Below are 19,991 nucleotides of genomic sequence, written 5' to 3'. Positions count from 1 at the left end.
GAGGGGAGGGGAGGGGAGGAGAGGCGAGACCTGCATTTCTATTCCCTGAACACACATGAATGCACGAATGACCAAGCATGCATGTTTAGCATCAAGTTCAGTCAGAGATTCCTTGGTAGAGGAAGACACCTGGCATTCTTCTCTGGCCTCCATATGTACATACACAGTGTACACACACACACACACCCCACATGTCCAAATGCTTTCCAGTCCTCTGTCTACTTGGGCACTGTGCTAGACTCTGGGGTACAGGAACTTCCACACAGCCTCCATAAGCAGGTATGCAAAACAACACCCACCTCACATACCTACTGCTGTTAGAATTCACACATAACCATAGCTAGTTAACTGCTGTTAGAATTCACACATAACTATAACTAGTTAACTGCTGTTAGAATTCACACATAATCATAACTATTCGGATTCATTGCTAGAAGTCAGGAAGTAACTGCATAACTAGATTTGCTTAGCTGTAAAGTTATTAACATTCTGGTTTTTTTAAAACCCATTTTAGCTATATTTTTTACCAAAATATTACAAAGCTGTGAGCACCTCTTTCCCTAAGAATGCAAGGCACTCTTAGTGGGGTCCTTTCACTGTCAGTGGCTGGGACCTTTCTAACAACCCTCAGGCCAAAACAAAATCAGTCAAACTAACTTAACTCCCAGATTTATACAAAGATTAAAAGCCTAATTAATTTTACTTGACACAAAGCTTCATGATTAAAAGTGTTTGTTTTTTTTCTCTCTCTAGAAGAGTATCAGCCAGGTACTCAGCAAATACATTGTAACTTATCACAGCAAAGAAAAAGACAGAGGCTTTCTGGTCTAAAAGTATGATTCATATGTTGAACTGTGTCCACTCAAGAACTACAGAGATGTCTTCAGCCCAGTTGCCCATATCCTTCCTTAGAAACGAAATCCTTCCAGATAGATACAGGTCGAGATGAAGTTGTTAAGAGTGGGATGCAGTGAGTGTGACTCACGTCCTTACAGGAAGAGATAACAAGAAGCCCCTCTGAACACATGAAGGCAAACAGCCACACGAGGCTAGAGGCAAGAGTTTAGAGCTAACAAGGGCCACCAGAAGCTGGAAGAGACAAAGACAGCTTCCCAGGGAAGATGGAGGGAACGTGCCTTTACCATCAATAGTTTAGTTTTGAACTTTCCAGCTCTAGACCTATGAGATAAAACTTTTTTTTCCCTGTTATTTTAAGCTACCCAGTTTTATAATACATTGCCATGCCAGCCCTTAAGTATTAACATAGAATAGGCCAGGGGATGTAAGACAAGGAAGATATTAACAGAGATCTTCCCAGAAGTCTGTGTTGGGAGGTCACTCCAGTCCAACAAATGAAAAGACACTTGGATAAGATCAGGGTACAACAGGTCCCTACTTGTCTACTCAATAACTGAAACCCTGGGAAGGAATATCTGCTTATCTGAAGAATCCATCTCCAGGTCCTTCGGATAGGAAAGGGTAGATGGGACAGCTCACAGACGTCACAACAATCACGACCATGTATCAGTTATACCCACTTTGGGGACTTCCTGTGTCACTGCTCTAAGAGATTGGGAGTAGAATACTCACACATGAAAAGTTAAAGAGGCAAAAATGTAGCATGCTGTGCTGTGCATGGTGGAACCACCATTAGAACCCAAGCATTCTGGCCTCAGAGCTCAGCTTCTCTCCTGGGAGTAAAATAATGCATGACTGTGTTGCTTAGGATGGGAGCAACGCTATGGTTAAAATGCTCCCACCAAACTCATGCTGCAACCAAACTGTCATGGGATGGCCCCGGGGCAGGCACCTGGAAGAGATGCATGGGTGCTTTATGCATGAGGGCTTCACTCTCCTCGATTAACGCCATTCATGATGCTGGAGAGAAATTACAGTAGCAGGTACTTCCCCACTCTCTCTGTCTCTGTCTCTCTGTCTCTGTCTCTCTCTGCTTTTGGATCACTTACCCTAGCAAGAAGCCTCTTATCAGAACTTGGATTTCCCAACCTTCAGAATCACAAGCAAAATGTCATCTGCCCCTTTGAGGCTGACCTCCAATCCTCAGTTGTACAATGCCTTCTCTCTTGACTACACATAAATACACACAGACACACACACACACACACACACACGCACACGCACACGCACACGCACGCACGCACGCATCTACTTCATTACCTCTGTGTTGTCGTAAATTCATCAGTATTACAGTGGTGACTATGTACCCTCAGGACTCGTTTCTCATGACAGGTGCCTTCTATTCTCAGGTCACTGTAATCATCTCTGTGTTCATTAATATACATTTTCCCTTCCCTTCTAGGCTTTAGGGTCTTTAAACAAAGAAGCCACACCTCATGCATTCATAGGTCCTACTGTGCCTCACATGGTACAAAATCTCAAACTATGCCCTTTTGAAAGAAGGATAAGTAAACGTTTACAGACACACAAGAGAAACTATTGCCAAAGAAGCAAATCATAGCTGCAGGAAGTCACCAGCCCCCAAGACAGTTTTCTTTCCCCTTAGGGATGACTACCTCAGGGCTCAGTATCCCTCCTCCAAGTACCTACTAATTCAGCAAATAGTTCTTAAGCATCTACTACCTGTCAAGCACTGTCACGTGCAGAGGAGACTTCCACAGTAAACAGAAAAGACCCTCGTCCACAGAGCCTATGCTATGACATGCGCACAGACAACAAGTAAAAACTGTAAATTATTTTAATAAGGTCCTAAATAGAAAAACCAGTAAGGCAGAAAAGGGAAGAGGGGCTCATGGGGTGATGGTTATAGGAAGTACAGGCTTTGGGAAATGTGACATCAAGGAAGGAAGTTGGCTTCTACTTCCTGGAGAAAGAACTGGAGGTGAACGTGGTTAAGACTTAGGGACGAGGAGCAAGAGGAGGGAGGTAAGCCTTGGCAGGACAGAGGAACAGACGGTGCAGAGCCCTGTGAGTTACCATCAGGACGCTCCCTTCTAATCCCAGACACAGGAGTAGCCTTTGGTAGCTCAGAACAGAGAGGTAGCGTGACTGTGCCATCTCCACCTCATCCCCACCAGCTCCAGCCTTAAAGCACTGGGATGCTTTCAGACTATGCAGATACACAAAGTCCATATAAACCACGGGAAGAGTCTGAATGAAAAGAAGTCACCAGTGAGACTAGGAATAGTAGCTGGCATTTACCACCAATGTCTATACCTTGTAAGAGACTTCTTTGTCATATAATCTGTGAGCTGAGACTGCAAGGTGGTGGTCGTGGTGGTGGCAATAGCTATGTCAACGTTCTATAAAGTTGACTGTGGAGAGCTACAATATTATCTTGGGCTATTTCTGGTGCTCCAATTAGCCGTATCACCCACCTCTACATGGAACCTAAAAGCCTAATGTCACAATTCAGTACGTCTTTTTGGAATGGGCAAAGTGTACCCAAAGGCTAAGAATGTCCTCAGATAGCATCTGAGGCATGAAGAGATTTCCCCAATTTGCATCACTCACCTACCAATGTACTGGGGGGGGGGGGGGACACGACCAAGTCTTGGCATATAACTTTCTTTGTTCTGTTATTATAAAAATTTCATGAAGGGCTGGCCAGATGGCTCAGTGGGTAAAGGGGCTCACCTCTCAACAGTACAAGCCTGGCAACCGGAGTCTCAATCCTCACACCACACTTAAAGGTAGCAAATGAGAACCGACTCCAGGAGAGTGTCTTCTGCCTTCTCTATGCCCTCTGTAGGACACGTGCCCCTGCCCCACAACAGTAATCATAATTAATTTTTAAAACTGCCATGGCACTGTTATCACATTGAAGCATGGCACTTGTACCCAGGCCATGGTCATTTGGACTGGCTACAGAATAAATTCTCTTACTCCTTTAAGGTAAGAGCTGTACTTGTCTGTGTTTACAAATCCCATGAAAGAAGGTCTGCTATATATTAAAATTTTTTTCTTAGAGTCTGGAGAGACGGCTCCACTGTTAAGAGCAGTGGCTACTCTCTCAGAGACCCAAATTTGATTCCAAGAACCCATATGGCAGCTCACCACCATCTGAGACTCCCGCTCTGGGGAAGCTGATGCCCTCTTCAGGCCTCCTCGGGCACCAGGTGTGCATGTGGTGTACAAGATATACACGCAGCAGGACATCCAGACACACGCAATAAAATAAGTTTAAAGCATTTCAAAAGGTTAATGTTTCCTGAAGTTCTGACAATGATTTGGGAATGGTCTGAAAATAAGCTGTTAACTTCAATAGCGAGCAAACGCCTTGGACTTCGGCCTGAAGGTGCAGCTCAGTAGTAGAGCACTTGTGTATTCACAGAGCATGGGTTCAATCTTTAGCCTGAAATGAAAACCTATAACCTCCCTCACCCAAGATGCTGAGTGCTCTAGGGAAGAGGAAGAAACAGAAACTGGATGCATATTGAGAATAAAAGGGGACTGTTTGTCTATTCTTCAAAAAGATAATACAGTAATATAAGTAGGTGGTTCTAAAACAATACCACCACCACCACCACCCATCAAAAAAAAAAAAAAAAAAAAAGCTGCTGGCTCACTAAACTGTATGAGAAGACAGTTGGATAATGAAAGAATAATTTGTGATCAAAAAGCCAAAAGGACCCAGTAAGTTTTCTACCTTTTCAGCTGTCAGGACGGGAGAGAAGCGACAGCACATAGGAGTCTGTATTCCGTGGGAAAGGTGGGAGGTGCTGGGTCAGAGCAGAATCTCGGATGTCACAGCAGCACAGGGCTCTGGCATGCCATATTTTAACATCTGACCATGGTTTATCTTGAATAGTATTAAATCTTTCAGAACCCTCTTACTAGAACTCAAGGTCACAAAACTTTGGGAGGACTCCAGTTCCGTTGTTAATTATAAGGATGGTGGCCATAATGTGCTGCTCAGTGAAGTGCCCTACCAGGAGAAGGCAGCTAAAACACTCATTGTTTTCAGATGGCTGATTTTTAAAGCCAATACACCTGACATTAAAAACAAAAAAGAAAATCAGAAAGTCCTTTGCTGTCATTACTTGATTTGTGTTTAAAATAATTGTGTGTGAATTAAAGGAAAAGTGCGTATTTGACCTATTTCCTCTATCAGGAAAACTCAGGTGCAACACTTCTAATAATCCACATTCCCATAGTTCTATCCCAGTTAGTCTTCATTATATTAAGAGCAGCAGGGTCTAGGGCCAGAGAGCTAGCACATCTTCATCTCGGTCCAGGGATCTAAGAATCAGGCATTTAGGTCTAGAATAGAATCAGTTCCAGCCCAATGCTGTACCAGGTGTGGTTGGCTAGTAGAATTCAGTTTCCCACTTGTAAGGAAGCATATAGGAGAAACTGACTGTACTTAAACATTATGCTTTGTAAGTGTGCAAAAATGTTTCCTTAGTGAAGATCAACCCAAAATACAGTTTTTAATTTGACCTGTCCTTTCATTAATTTATTGGGCTTGACAAGATTGGAAAAGAGAAAGAAATCAAACTGATTTCATATACCACTTACGGATAACTAATTTGCTAAAATATATTTGGATTTTCCAAACATTCCTTAAAGCAGTTAATGCCAATTTATTTAAATTGTCTTCAAGCACCAACAAACTTGAAGATAATTAAAAGCCCACAGAATTGCCAACACTTTTCATGTGACTCACTCATCTAGTTAATTTAATATAAATCTTGTCCATAGGCATTTTTCTAGATAACATGACAGAAACTTTAAATGCTAAGAATTGAAATAAACATATCCTTGTGGCTTACTGGTGGGCTAACGGTCAGTCTTTCCCTCACTCTCAAGTGGGAGTTGGTGTGCAATTATACAGGGACACTTAGCAATGGCATCAAAGCACATTTCTGCACTCTAAGTATTCAAATCAGAGCTATCTTGCAATGCATGTATAGTGAACACAGAGACTAGTCCCTCATCAACCATCACTCCAATGATACTCAACAACCAAAGCAAAAGAAAGGAACAAAGGGAAAAAAAGGTATGGCTTTGGGGAAGGGCTTGTGGCCCGGCCTCTCCAGAGTTCTAAAAGTGCCTGATCTGGATACATACGAAGATGAGGCAGAGTAAGATGTGCTTCATTTTGGGTGAAGAAAGTCAGGCCAATCTGAGAGAAGGACACTCTGGCCCACGTGTCAAGGTAGAGGAGACTCCTGACAGGAATGAATCTGACATTATCTAAAGAGGGGAGTAGAGAGGAGTTCCCCAGAGCTCTCTGCTTCTGCAGAAAAGTGGGGGCCAGGCAAGGCAAATCATACATGGGGTCAGTGATTGGGATGACAGGTTCTCTCTCTCTCTCTCTCTCTCTCTCTCTCTCTCTCTCTCTCTCTCTCTGTGTGTGTGTGTGTGTGTGTGAGAGAGAGAGAGAGAGAGAGAGAGAGGATATGTATATGTAGGTTCACGTGCACACAGAGGTTGAACGTTGAAAAGTACCTTCCTCAATCCCGTCTCCATCTTAAAATATTCAGGCATAAAATCTTCCACTAAACCAATCTGGCCAGACTGGCCAACTGCTAAGGCCCAGGGTCCTTCTGTCTCTGCCTCCCCAACACTGGGATCACAGCCATGCGCCCTAGTCCGACTTTCTACCTGTGTACTTGGGTCATCGTTTTCGTATGACAGGCCACCTCTACCACCACTTGACCCATGTCTTAGTAAACCTCTGAATGTTCTTCTACGCCCGAGGCCACGTTAACTGAAGGGAAAACAGAGTAAACCGTCTGAGACACAAGTCAGAGAGACAAGAACGTCCAGTTTCTCAAGTCACTTCAGCAGGGTGGTGGGTTTTATTCCAACCTTCAAGGTACTCGAAACTCAGCCGTTTAAGTAAGGTCACCTAACTGGGACAATAGTTGACTAAGGTGCCTCTGTAGCCCCAGGAGGGCTCACTAAGGCATTGTCACTAAGACAATGTCAGCTCTGCTCCCAAAACTCCTCAGGTCAAGGTCAGAGTTCAAGAACTTTCATTTCTAACAAGCCCCCAGGTGATGTTCAGGCTACTAGTCCATGACCACGTATGAGAACATGGCTCAGAGGCAGGTAACTGTTTACATAATTAAAGGTGGCTGGTGTGGTGACACTTAGGTGAGGACAAAAAAAAAAAAAAAAAAAAAAAAAAAAAAAAGGTCTTCTCTATTTGGAGGGGGTATGAAGCAGGGACCCCCCCCCAAAGAGAACAATAGAATTTTTATAGCTGGAGACATACTATGTGTGTATTTCAGTGTAAGAAATTATTTTAAGGGGGAAGGGTAGCGAGATTACCTGTGCATAAAATACACACACACACACACACACACACACACACACACACACACACACAGACAGGCACGCGCACACACAGAATTTTTAAAGGTCCCAAAAGGAGAGAGATGAGCTTACATCATTCAGTAATTTAGCAAGAAGACAGGACAAAGATGAATTAGGCTGACAAGCTACAGGTCAGTATGGGAAGACGAACGTTGTATCTCATATTTACTTTTATCTGTTTTGTTTCAAAAAAATTGTTAAGATGTCCTTCAAATGTGTGATAGTCTTGACCTGAATTTGAATATCCCAGTTCAACGCCAAACACAGGGGCAGCTTCCTGAAGGCTATTACCATGCCTTACCTGGAAACTGTTCACCCCCGTTTCCCTATCTACAAACTTTGAACACAGAGCTTAATGGAGCCATTAAGCAACAATGAGTCAGATTATATGACTCTTAAGTTTCAGTTTCTCCAGTGGCTTCCCATGTTCTAAATGGAAAAGTCAAAGTCTTCCTAAGATGTCTAAGCCCTAAGTGAACTCGCTCAGTTGTAGGTATGTAGCAAGTACTGAGCAAGTTATAAAGATTTCCTGCATTCTCCTGGTAGTGAACCCTTAAAAGGATAGCAGATGGAACTAGAGGTGCCCATCCCATTGTTCATTACACGTTATCCTTGGTCAGACTTTCTACCCTAGTTTACCCCAGGCCTATGGCCTGTGTGTCTAGTTGGTAGTCTGTGGGTCATCAGTGTCTCAGGACACTGTACATTTCAGGGGTGGTAAGGGCACAGGTTAGGAGGAGGATCAATATGGAATTTAATAACCTTCCAGTAATTTGGCCCTTTCAAAGCTTATAGTCGTAGAAGAGCAGAGCAAGAATAGGTGGGATGGGGTAATGAGACTCAGTGCTTGGTCAGGTGATCTACCAAGAGGAATGGAGTCTCAGAATTTCAATTAGACTGTTATGGTTTGTAAATGAAATGTCCCCCAAAGACTTATATATTAAAGGACTAGTCCCCAGACAAGGCTCTGAAGTGGCGCTTTTGGAAAATGACATGCTCATAGGGGCTCTGCCTTAACCAAAGGAGGATAATCCATTGATGGGTTCATCATTGAATGGCCTATTTGGGTGGTAGAAATTGTGAAATATGGGGTCTGACTGGACTCCTCCAGGTCACTAGAGATGACCTTTTGGAGGGTACAGCTTGTTTCCTGGACTCTTTCTTTCTCCCTGTTTCTCTCAACTGTGAGGTTAGCAGCCTACCCCAAATGCCCTGTCACCAAAATGCTCTGGCTTACGATTGGTCTAGGGGGAAAAATGCAGTTATCCAACCAAGAACTGAGCCCTCTGAAATGCTGGGCTAAAATAAATCTCCTTCCTAAGTCCTTTACATCATGCAATTTGTCACAGTGATAAAAAACCAACACACCAACCACCCAGGCGCTAAGATTAAACAGCTGGCGGAATCATGGGTAAATCCCAGAAGCCTCTGGCTAGCCATATCAGACAGGTGTCCAAGGGAAAACCACGCTTCCAGAGAAAACATCAGTCAAGTTTAAGAGAAGAATAAGGCTGAGGAAGAGAGAATGACAGACTGCCACACTTAATTCCATACAACTTTTCATTTCAATTTATACAGTGTATTCAACAAAATACAGACTAAGATAGGGAAGGTAGAGAGAGGTCCCAGGGGGAGAACACTGCTTGCTGGTCATCATTCAACAGTCAAATGAAAGTCAACTTGCTGACTCCTGTGTTAGCACACACTGTTTATCCTGTGTGCTGGGACCAATATCACCCTCCCTGACATTAACCACCACAGGCAACTTCAGGCATACAAATAATTTTATACACATGCATACTTATATATGTATGTATGTATGTATGCATACACAAATATCCTTATGCAATTTTAAATTCAGATATATGAGAAAATACATGGCAGTAAAGCTTTAGAAAGCTTTAAAGCCATTTTATTAATATCTCCCAATAGAGTTAATGAGGCAGGCAAGGGACTTTAGTAAGAAAATACCAATACCTAAGCCACTAGATTAATTCTCCGAATTTTTTTAAAAACACAACATCATGAGCATTCCTATTAAAATGTCATTTACCATTGCAGAAAGCCAATTTCTACAGCCTCTTCTCATTGCATCTCCAAATTAATTTAACAAGGCTTCCAGAATGGAATCTGGTTGAAATGAGGGTGGAAAGCTTCTGGCTGGCGCCCAAGATGAGTGTGAGCGAGTGTGTGAAAGCCAGGAGTCCTAGCCAAGCACAGCCAGAAAAACCACGGTGAAGGCGATCTCCTTTCATATTCATTTCACGTTAGAATCGGGACAGCTATCTCAGTGGCTGAGGACCATCGGCAGAGGACTCAATATCAAGTAGCCCACAGGGATTCTCTGCCAACCCCAGACACTGGGGCTGTATGGGAGTCAGGGCAGACCTTATCTAGGGACCTTCAATGTAGCATTTTTCTGCCACACTGACTGAAGCAAAGGAGCCACTCAGGTTTCTTTATCAGGAGTAAATGCAGAACTGCTGAAACAGCAGACTGGGCTGTGGACAAAAACAAAACAAAAAGCCTTTGTTTAAACAATCCATGGTGCTTTGTTCAGACCCAGATCATCTGAAGGTCCATCTTTTGTATGTTAGTAACCATCAAAAATGGGGGAAGGGAGCCCTCTTTACTACTGAAAGCAATGATGGCTTACATTCCCCAGCACCTGACTTCCCTCTCACAGGTTGCACCAACAAAAGCACCTGTCAGGGTCACTGTGTATGAAGTACTCACTACGAGACATCAAGTCCAACGGAGGCATTAAACAGCATACTTTGTCCACAATTTCCACTCTGTTAGCCCCATATCTCTGACTTTGCTCCTCTCTATTTCTTAATAAGGGATTTAAGCCCTTATTTCAAGTCAAACATTTTTCCCTAAAGATAAAAATTCTGTGTTTAATGAATGCCAAACACTAAAAAAGAGAAGTGTCTTCAATTGCATTATCGTGTCTTTTAAAAAGTCAACCTAACTCAATGTATAAGCGCCGAACACAGATTAGCAGCTGAAGTCATCTTTCTCACCAAACGGCTAATTAATACAGTGGAGCCATATTTCCACCAAGCCTCCAGCACCTCTCTTTTAAGGGAACCACATGGTATCTGATTCCACTACAAACCACCGTTCTCCAATTCCCTAGGAAGACACAGGTCACACCTCTGGAGCTGTACATTGTTCCCAAATCCACTACCGTTCAACTGCTTCTTTCAAAGGTTACCAATGGCTTCCAAGTAACCCATCCAACAGCCTCAAACGCTTCCTGCCCAGGAGCACCAGGATGGCCATCCCCCAACACCCCATCCCCCACCCCATCCCATGATTTCCTCCTTCCACAGTTGCTCTCTTGCACCTTTTATGGCTGCAGCCCTTTAATAATATAAAATAATTTATGTTGCAGGATTACCTGAAATCCACCCCCAGTCTCCTTCATTTCACTCTTGCTACCACAACCTTCTAGTTGTTGGATCTGATTCTGCTCCCTGAAGTTTCAGATGACCTGGGCTTCCACAGATGGAAGAGTATTTCTAGTCTTATATGCCGGACTGTGGGCTGAGGATACCCAGGACAAAGTCCTGTTACTAAAGTTCTTGGTTTAGGGGGTGAATACATGGAAGCATAATTGCTCTACTGTTTTAAAGCTGTTTGCTGTTCTGTGGGAATGTGTGGAAGGGCAGAGAAGGGCCACCGGGAAGTCCAGAAGAGCTCTGTGGAGATTCAGATACCCATGGGGACTATCAAAGAGGTGCAGTAGGAAGTGGCCAGGTAAGAGGTCATGGATCGGAAGGGCAAAGATTGGATTGGAAGGCACAGTTGGGGGTGAGGGCAAACTAGCATTCTAGTTCAAGAACCTTGTCAAACTTCCCCATAAAAATGGTGAGGTAAAGATGTACAAGAGGACGAACAGGTGATTTGGCGCAGTGACACAGACAGCAGGGGTCACTTCACACAAGTTGTGGTATTAAAGGTCTGAACAAGAGCTAGAAAAGAATTTCAAATGAAGCAGAGAAATGATTAAGCTTATGTTTCAAAGCCTAAGCCCAAGGGCAGGGTGAGGCTCAGAAATGCCACCCTCAACATCAACCAGTTATTCCTACCTTCTTATCTCTTCGCCTGGTTTAAGCTGCTGGAAGAAAACAAGTTACTCATCTTTGGCTCTATTACAGTATTCAGCCCAGTGACTCACTTGCAATACTTGGCCTAGAAAAGAAATTTATGAGAACAGAAGCTTGATTTTAGACAATTTGTCAGGACTTAGGCACAGCAGTTGGTATGTCTCTGTGACAATAAGCTGCACATTTATCACACTTACAGAGTCAAGCCCATCAGAATTTTGGAGCTTGGGGAAAAAAAAAAAAAAAACAGAGATAAAAACCATAAGCTATTTTCCGGAAGCCAAGAACAACCGTGAGATATGATTCCCGAGACGGCCTCGCTGTGTACGAACAACTCTGAGACCAGAACCTTAGTCTTCCATCGCAGTGTCTGGATTTATTGACCACAGAGCAAGGCTTTAACCCACTGCTGCTGTGCTTGAGTTAAATAGAAGGGCTGTTTCTCAACCCTGTGCTCTGTGGGGGTTTTGTGACTTAATATTTTATGGCCACCTCTGCCCCAATTTTATACCCATTTTTGTTTAAACTAGAAAAATGGAGGACCCTGATATAGCTGTCTCTGGTGAGGCTATGCCAGTGCCTGGCAAATACAGAAGTGGATGCTCACAGTCATTTATTGGATGGAACACAGGGCCCCCAATGGAGGAGCTAGAGAAAGTACCCAAGGAGCTGAAGGAGTCTGCAACCCTATAGGTGGAACAACAATATGAACTAACCAGTACCCCCAGAGCTTGTGTCTCTAGCTGTATATGTAGTAGAGGATGGCCTAGTCGGCCATCATTGGGAAGAGAGGCCTCTTGGTCTTGCAAACTTTATATGCCCCAGTACAGGGGAACACCAGGGCCAAGAAGTGGGAGTGGATAGGTAGGGGAGCAGGGGGGGAGGGGATAGCCTTTGAAATGTAAATGAAGAAACTATCTAATAAAAGAAAGAAAGAAAAGAAAAGAAAAGAAAAGAAAAGGAAAGGAAAGGAAAGGAAAGGAAAGGAAAGGAAAAGAAAAGAAAAGAAAAGAAAAGAAAAGAAAAGAAAAGAAAAGAAAAGAAAAGAAAAGAAAAGAAAGCAAAGCAAAATGGGAGCCAGGCATGGTATTTTGTGCTTAAAATCCCAGTACTCAGGAAGCCGAGGTGGATGCTCACTATATTTTGAGATTAGCCCGAACTGCACAGTAAGTTCACAACCAGGCTATACTGTAAAGACCCTATCACAACAAAACAAAGCAAAGCAAAACAAAACCACCGAGAACACGATTTTGAACAATTTGTAAATAAATTACTTGCTCGTAGAATTTAACATGTTTCTTCTTTAGCTAGCAATACTCTCTGCCTTTTTTCTTTTTCTTTTTTTATCTCAGTGTTCTTCAGGAAGTTACTTCAGAGGCTTGGCAGAGTACCAAGTGCAAGTGATAAATCATTTACCTATTACTTCCAAATCTTTATAATTTTCCCTTGTAACCTATTCTTCATATATTTTAAGTCTTTCGCAGTATTAGAGCCTAATATAACCTTAGAAACAAGCACCAAGTGGCATTAAGATGCGCCAGTCACACCTGACACCACACAGTGCTTCTTTGTACCTCTTGCACTCATTTGAATGCTAATGAAATCTGGGTGAGTGAAAAGAGGATTCCAGAACAACTGGGAAGCTACCTTGGGCAACAATGAGCTCATCGGAATCTCCTAAATGAATTGCCTCAAGAAACCAAACTTGCCTTGGACACTAACCTCCCAGGGTGAGCCCTGTCCCTGTGAACTCTCAGGAACTTGACAGCAGCTATACAAGTCTCCTCAGTATGCCCAGGGGACTGAGATCACAATAGGCCTGCAGAGTGGACAACCCTCACCTTCTTAGGGCTTTGGTTTGTCTGTCTACAGTGAGAGGGCTGACCACTGGATCAACGGGCAGCTACCAGATCTCTACTGTAGATGTTATTCAGAGGCTGCTGGAAAACGAGGAGGACATGAACCACAGCAACATGACAATAGCTGTCAATGTCAACTTACATCTCTCCTCTTCCTTCTCCCTCAGTGCATGATGGGAGTAAAGGGTTCCCATTTCAGAAAAGAGCCTATGTTCTACTCACTTATATCTGTGTATCACTACACGAAATTCAAATGCACCCCTCCTTCCACAAACACCTCTTCCGCAATAAGGGGCAGGTATTTTGAGATTCCTGTTACAGGGTCTCCAAGACAAGAATCTATTGCCTAAGACACAAAATATATCTGTAAGGTCTCAGAGACCCAAGTGCCCAAAGAAGACGGATGCAACAGTCGGTCCATTGCATCAGATCCAAAGAAAAGACTGGATTCAGAAACCTGGCTGAATCTCTTCAGAAACCTGATCCACAGAAAGCTATCCTACACTGGACTTTGAACATACACTTCTCTCTAAGCGTCTGAGACAAGTAGTCTCTTTATAGCATCATAGATCCACAGCTCTGTCCTTTCACATGTAATGAACGTATCTCTGACTTTAAAAGAGCATGGGCCAAACTGAATACTCTCTCCTGTGCTTGCACTTCCGAATCTAGAGCCATGGAGCAAGATGACCTGCTAAAATGCATTTCTCAGCAAGGAACTTTGACTACAAGAACATTCCTGATACCAACAGCAGATGCTCTGTGAACTAATTCAGGCAGCAGTGTACACAGATACAGTGACTAAACGGTCTGTTAAACATACTGTGAGAAACTGTATTTATATCTCCCAAGTTGAGCTTTTTGGAAACTTGAACATGATGCCTTTATTTCAGTCTTTAATATGCTCATTATTGTCAAATGAAGTCTGAAAGCTGTAGAGAAACAAACAAGGACCCTCTCTTGGAGGCAATCCCTGGCTTCTAATTCCCCCTTCCAACTCAATTGAGATTCTTTCTAGAAAGCTAAAGGCCGTGTAGATAAAGCGTGGTTATCAAGAGGGTCTTTCATCAAAGCTGTCTCCAGTAAAGTCACAGAGGTTCATGTACTTACAGAGTTCTCTTAGTTAGGGGTTCCATTGCTGTGCAGAGACACCATAACTAAGGCAACTCTTATAAAGACAACAATTTAATTGGAGCTCGATTATAGATTTAGAGGTTCAGTCCATTATAATCGTGACAGGAAGCATGGCAGTGTCCAGGTAGCCATGGCGCTGGAGGAGGAGTTGAGAGTTCTACATCTTGATCTGCAGGCAGTCAGAAGTCTGGCTTCCAGGAAGCTAAGAGAAGGGTCTCAAAGCCCACTCCCACAGTGACACCCTTCCTCTAACAAGGCCACACCTCCTAATAGTGCCACTCCCTGGACCAAGTATATATATTCAAACCACCGCAGGAGATAAAAGGGGTGAGATCTTCTGGGAGTTCAGTACAGTGCTAAGAGAATCCTTCATAGATAATAGAATCTATCTTCAAACCTCTCTATTCTCTGTAACAACTGGAAAGATGGTCCCATGGTCCCAGTACCCATATAATTACTTAAATCCATCCATAACTCCAGCTCCAGGGAACTTAACACCCTATCTTGGCCTCTATGGGCACCAAGCTTGCATGTGATCCACAGACATACATGTAGGTAAAACACTGGTACATATAAAAATAAGAAAATCTTTAAAAACAAAAAAACAAAAAAAGAAATCCAAGAAACAAGCCACACAAACATCAAAACACTATTTTCAAATCTAGGTAACATATTCTTCAATCATAACCTAAATCACTAGTAGCAAGTGAACAAAACCAACATTTGATCTAAAAATGTGTCCACTCTGTTTTATCAAGCTGTCTAGAGACTGACAATGAATATAAATAATCTTTGCTACATTTTGACCACTGAAACTGCACAAGGGATCCAGTTGTGTCATGTGCCATGTTAGACATCTGGAAAGACCAGCCTCTCTGTAGTGTGGAAGTGAAGGACCAGCTAGGAGACTGATGAGAAGAACTGGAGAACCTCCTGGTACTTTCATTTTCAAGATTTCCCTCTGCACCTGCCCTACCTCACCTACAAAGCTGACTGAGTAGTCAGAACACCAAAATGAGCCCCTTAAACTGGAGAGCAGGTCACTCTAAAACTCCAAAGCAAGATGTTGTCTAAATAAAGATGTGAACAGACAAGCAAGCAAACAAGTAAGTACAAAACTGATGCTCAAATAGCAATCAATTGTACCAATCACCTGCCTTTGGACATTAACTTAAACCTAACTTCTGCATAGCACACTTTCTTATGAATGTGTGCCTTCCTCAGTCACTGAACTGACCACTAAGTTCTTTCAGGTTCCTTTAAGAAGTATACGTTTGGTGTTTATTAGTACTCACTGTACCGCTGCCATTTGCACTTTGTAATCCTTAACACAAGGCACGCCCAGCTTCCTCTCCTACAGAGAGGGACAACATAATTCATAAGAGTACTTGAGTGATAACAAGACAGCGCTCACATGTTTAGCAAAAATGAACGTCTTTAAAATTAAAGACAAGGTCGCAGAGATGTTAGAGGGAGAACGAAATAGATTGTATACTACAGAGAATTATACTTTTCTCTATTTTTGAGCAAAAAAAAATGTTCTGGGAGAATTAACTTAAACTGATAGCTCATACAAGGCCAAGTTTCCACAGTATACATACATGGAGATACTCAGTGCGTCCATACTGTGTGTCCACGCTCTGATGTCCTCGTTTCCACAGTAGGCATATATGGAAATACTGTGTGCCCACGCTCTGACACCCTCACTAGTGTTTCCCTGATACTCTGAACCTTCACTGGTGTGGAGACAATGGACACCCTCCTTTTGTTTCTCTCAGTTTGCTAAGATGATGCGGGGGAAGAGGGACACAAGGTTCTGAGTGGATCAAAAGTGACCAGAAGTAAATACAGAACAGAAAAGAACTGGGTTGCTCCTTATCATTTCATCCAACCAGCCATGGTTCACAAAGCCATATTTAAAACCTCAGAGGGGGGAAAAAAAAAGCTTAAAATCCAGACTTTAAAAGATGTAGTCCAAGAATTTTCCAAGGTTATAAATTTTGTGAATAGAACATCTCTCTTATGAAACCCTTGTGGGCTTAAAAAAAAAAAAAAAAAAAAAAGAACCACACAGGGCTGGTGAGATAGCTCAGTGGTTAAGAGCACTGACTGCTCTTCCAGAGGTCATGAGTTCAAATGCCAGCAACCACAAGGTGGCTCACAACCATGAGAAATAAATAAGAATCTATGGGCCGAAGCAAACAGGGACCCGGAGCAAGAGGGAGAAAGGGAAGGGGATTAAAGAACAAACAAACAAACAAACAAACAACTAACTGGAATTATCTTTTCAGAATAAAATTTCACGCTTTGGCCACACTTGGGGTGGTGGTCTCTCCTGTGTGGTACTGAAGAACCCGTAGACAGATGCTCAGTTCTCTAAGGGAAGGAAAGCCCTGATGTGGCACTTGAAAATACATGAACTTGAGAATGAGGCATAGTTTCCTGGAGAGTAATCAAAAAGCTGGCGGGCCTGAATATTCAGACTCAACCATACCATGGCAGCAAAACTCTCTGCAAGCCAGCCCATGCAGTGCTCGGCTGCTCAGGAGCTGGGCAGAGCAATCTGGGCAAAGCATTGCCTCAAGGATTTGTCCTGGGAGCCCTGCCACGGTCTCATTAATTATCTGGCGGAGGGACGTAAGCTATGTAAAGTAGAGATTCTGCCTGCTGAAACTGACTAGAGATGAACCGCTGGGGCCTGAAGAATTCTCCACTACAGTTGGATTTAAGCACTCTAAGCAATCAGTATCATGAAGGTGATTAAGCTCAAAGTATAACTCCAAGGCCATGCAAATGAGCAAAACTGATGCTCTTCTCATTTAAGCTTGTAGTCATGTAAGTTACTCTGGCTTAATGAAAAAAAGAACCTGGCAATGCCCGAAGTTTTAGTGTCTAAAACAAGATACTCTAAGACACATGAGAAAAGCTATGCATTAGGAAAATTAAGGGGAAAAGAAAGTGGGCAAGATGGTTCAGCGGGGAAAGGGGCTTGCCACCAAACCTAAGGATCTGAGTTTGAGCTCCAGGACCCATACGGTGAAAGGGAAGAATTGCTTCTATAAGTTAGCGGGTTGCCCTCTGACCAACACACATTTGCCATGGCACATATATGTACATAGACAGCAGACAGACAGATAATAGATAGATAGATAGATAGATAGATAGATAGATAGATAGATAGGCAAATGATCTATCATATAGATGTAAAAATAATTCAAGGAAGAAAAAAACAGCAATAATTTTATGACAAATCTACTGCTTGTCTGCCAGTCTCTGAGCAAAAATTATCTGATTTTTTTTTCCCCATTCCCAAAGAGCAGTTTTGGGCATAGCTCTTGAGTATTTTTTGTGGTGTGATTTGTACTACAGAGTACAAATTCCAGGATAGTCAGGACTTTGCCTTCATATTCTACACTTGTTTCAGAACAATGGATTCCCAATAAATAGTTATTAAAGTCAGTTTAATAGAGTGAGGAGTTCCACAGCCTAAGGGGATCCAAGGTTAAGTCCTGGTTGTTACAACTAAGTTTGGGTTGACAGACAGGTTTACCTTTGTGAATTATTGCTTCGTCTAGGTGCACAGTGAACACTAGAATAACTATGAAGATTAAACAAAATAAGACGTTCAGTGAGATGAAACTAGTTCTTAGCATTGTAATAACCAGTGGTCCTCAACTTGTGCATCATGACCATAGAAAAATACACATTTCGGATGGTCTTAGGAACTGAGACAGGGCTCAGCAGCAAAATTACCGTTAGGAAGTAGCAATGAAAATAAAGTTATGGTTGGGGGCTTCTGACCTGAGAACATTGAAAGTATGTATTTCCTGATGGTTGTGACCCACAGGTTGAGAACATTTAATAGACATGCATTGGTACCATGGTGTTAAAACATTAACGAACAAATCACTTAGCAAATGACTGATACTTAAGTAATTCTTATAAAGTCAATGACAGAACAAGATTCAAATTTACTACAACTGGGAAATAGAAATCTGGTGTTCAGATTCATTAAATTTCAAGTTAATCACAAATACTTCTTTGATTTACTTATGTCCCAAATGTCACATGACAAAAAAGAGAAATCTGATAGGAATGGTGCACTGTAGGGTAAGAACTTTGGTGTCTCTCCAAGTCTTTCCAAGTGAACCTTGTCCTTCAGAAGAATCCCCCAGCCTCCCACTTTATTGTCTTTGCAAAGATGAAAACCTTTCACTACTCATTTGCTGTTTTCAACATCAACAGTTTGCTAAAGTTGTAAAATCTCCGTAGAAACGAATGCCTCTCGTACTTCCTAGCAGCCACTGCCAACAGAGTCTATGGTCAGAAGAGCCCTGCTGGGCATTATCCAATTCTGATGCCTTATTTAGCATCAAGTCAACGTTTACATATAGAAGCACCCCCTGCCCCACCTTCTAACAGTGACCAAACTGAACAAACCATTTAAAAGCACCAGCTTGAGCAAATTTGCTTTCAATACCTACAACAGCTTTAAAAGGCAGTGGCAAGATCCCATGTCAGCACAAGTTTATTTGGATTGGATTAATACTGGTGGTTGGAACACATGGAGGGGATTCTAAGTGTCACTGGGTTCTTTGAAGGCGGACGTGCAAGCCAGTTAAAAAGGCAGGGTCTTACAAGGACCCGAAGCTTCTTGGCATATGTAACGTTGTATTTATGGAGACACTCAGTGTCCACACCTCTTCTTTTACAGTGATTAAACTGATGCTGCCAGTTCCTACCCATTAGCAATTCCAGTCCAGCAAGCCCAGAGAGAAGGCTGTCTTACCCCTCAGCACTGATTTGAGGTTGAGCTTGGCTTGGCGGTGCAGGTCCTCAACACAGGGTGGTCTTGTGGCGGGAAGGAACACGTTCTCCTGCTGATGCCATGGTGCCGTGTAGTGGACAGTCCATCGACTCTCCTCGTCCAAGTTGGAAACCGCTACAGAGAAAAAGAACAGATTCACGTGTCAGTTGTTGACTCTGAATTTGTGACATTAAGGTAAGGTCTCAGCCACCAAGCATGGCGGCTGATGCCTTTAATCCCCACCATTTCGAGGCTGGGGCACGAGGATTGCTAAAAGTTTGACACCAGCCTGAGTTCCTTGCTGGGTTCCAGGCCAGCCTGGAATACACTGAGTGAGACCCTGTTTCAACAACAACAAGAGAAAGACAAGGCTGTGGTGTTTAACACACCACTGGGCAAGAATCTGCCAAGAACAAAGGAGTAACCTCTAGTGAGACTCCATCTCAGGCCTCAGGGGTTTATTCACTGAGCTCTATCTGTAGAGAAAAAGCGAAAACTGTCCAAACACCACACAACACGTTCACAGCATGTTTGCTCAGCTTCCTGCATCCCAAAAATCATAGCTCCTTCCAGTTCTTGTTTTAGAAGAACAATGGACGAACTTGACAGAGACCTCTCATTCCTCTTTATCCACATACAACAAACTCAAATTTACCAACTGTACAAGAACGAAGCAAAGCCGGGCGTGGTGGCGCACACCTTTAATCCCAGCACTCGGGAGGCAGAGGCAGGCGGATTTCTGAGTTCGAGGCCAGCCTGGTCTACAAAGTG

At 42.9% G+C, this 19,991-nt stretch overlaps 1 protein-coding gene across 6 annotated transcripts in view; it reads right to left on the bottom strand.

Annotated features, from left to right (window-relative positions):
* Positions 1–19,991, bottom strand: part of Nhsl1 (NHS like 1) — a 126,463-nt gene that overhangs the window by 41,183 nt on the left and 65,289 nt on the right. For all 6 annotated transcript variants that reach the window (XM_029482924.1, XM_021174682.2, XM_021174684.2 and 3 more), the window contains one exon: positions 19,203–19,355. In XM_029482924.1, the coding sequence (XP_029338784.1) occupies positions 19,203–19,355 (153 nt within the window). The remainder of the gene's footprint in view (positions 1–19,202; positions 19,356–19,991) is intronic.

This window comes from Mus caroli, chromosome 10 (assembly GCF_900094665.2).
Source record: "Mus caroli chromosome 10, CAROLI_EIJ_v1.1, whole genome shotgun sequence".
Taxonomy (NCBI): Eukaryota; Metazoa; Chordata; class Mammalia; order Rodentia; family Muridae; genus Mus; species Mus caroli.
The sequence above is the reverse complement of the archived record's forward strand: the minus strand, read 5'-3'. Positions and strand labels throughout refer to the sequence as shown.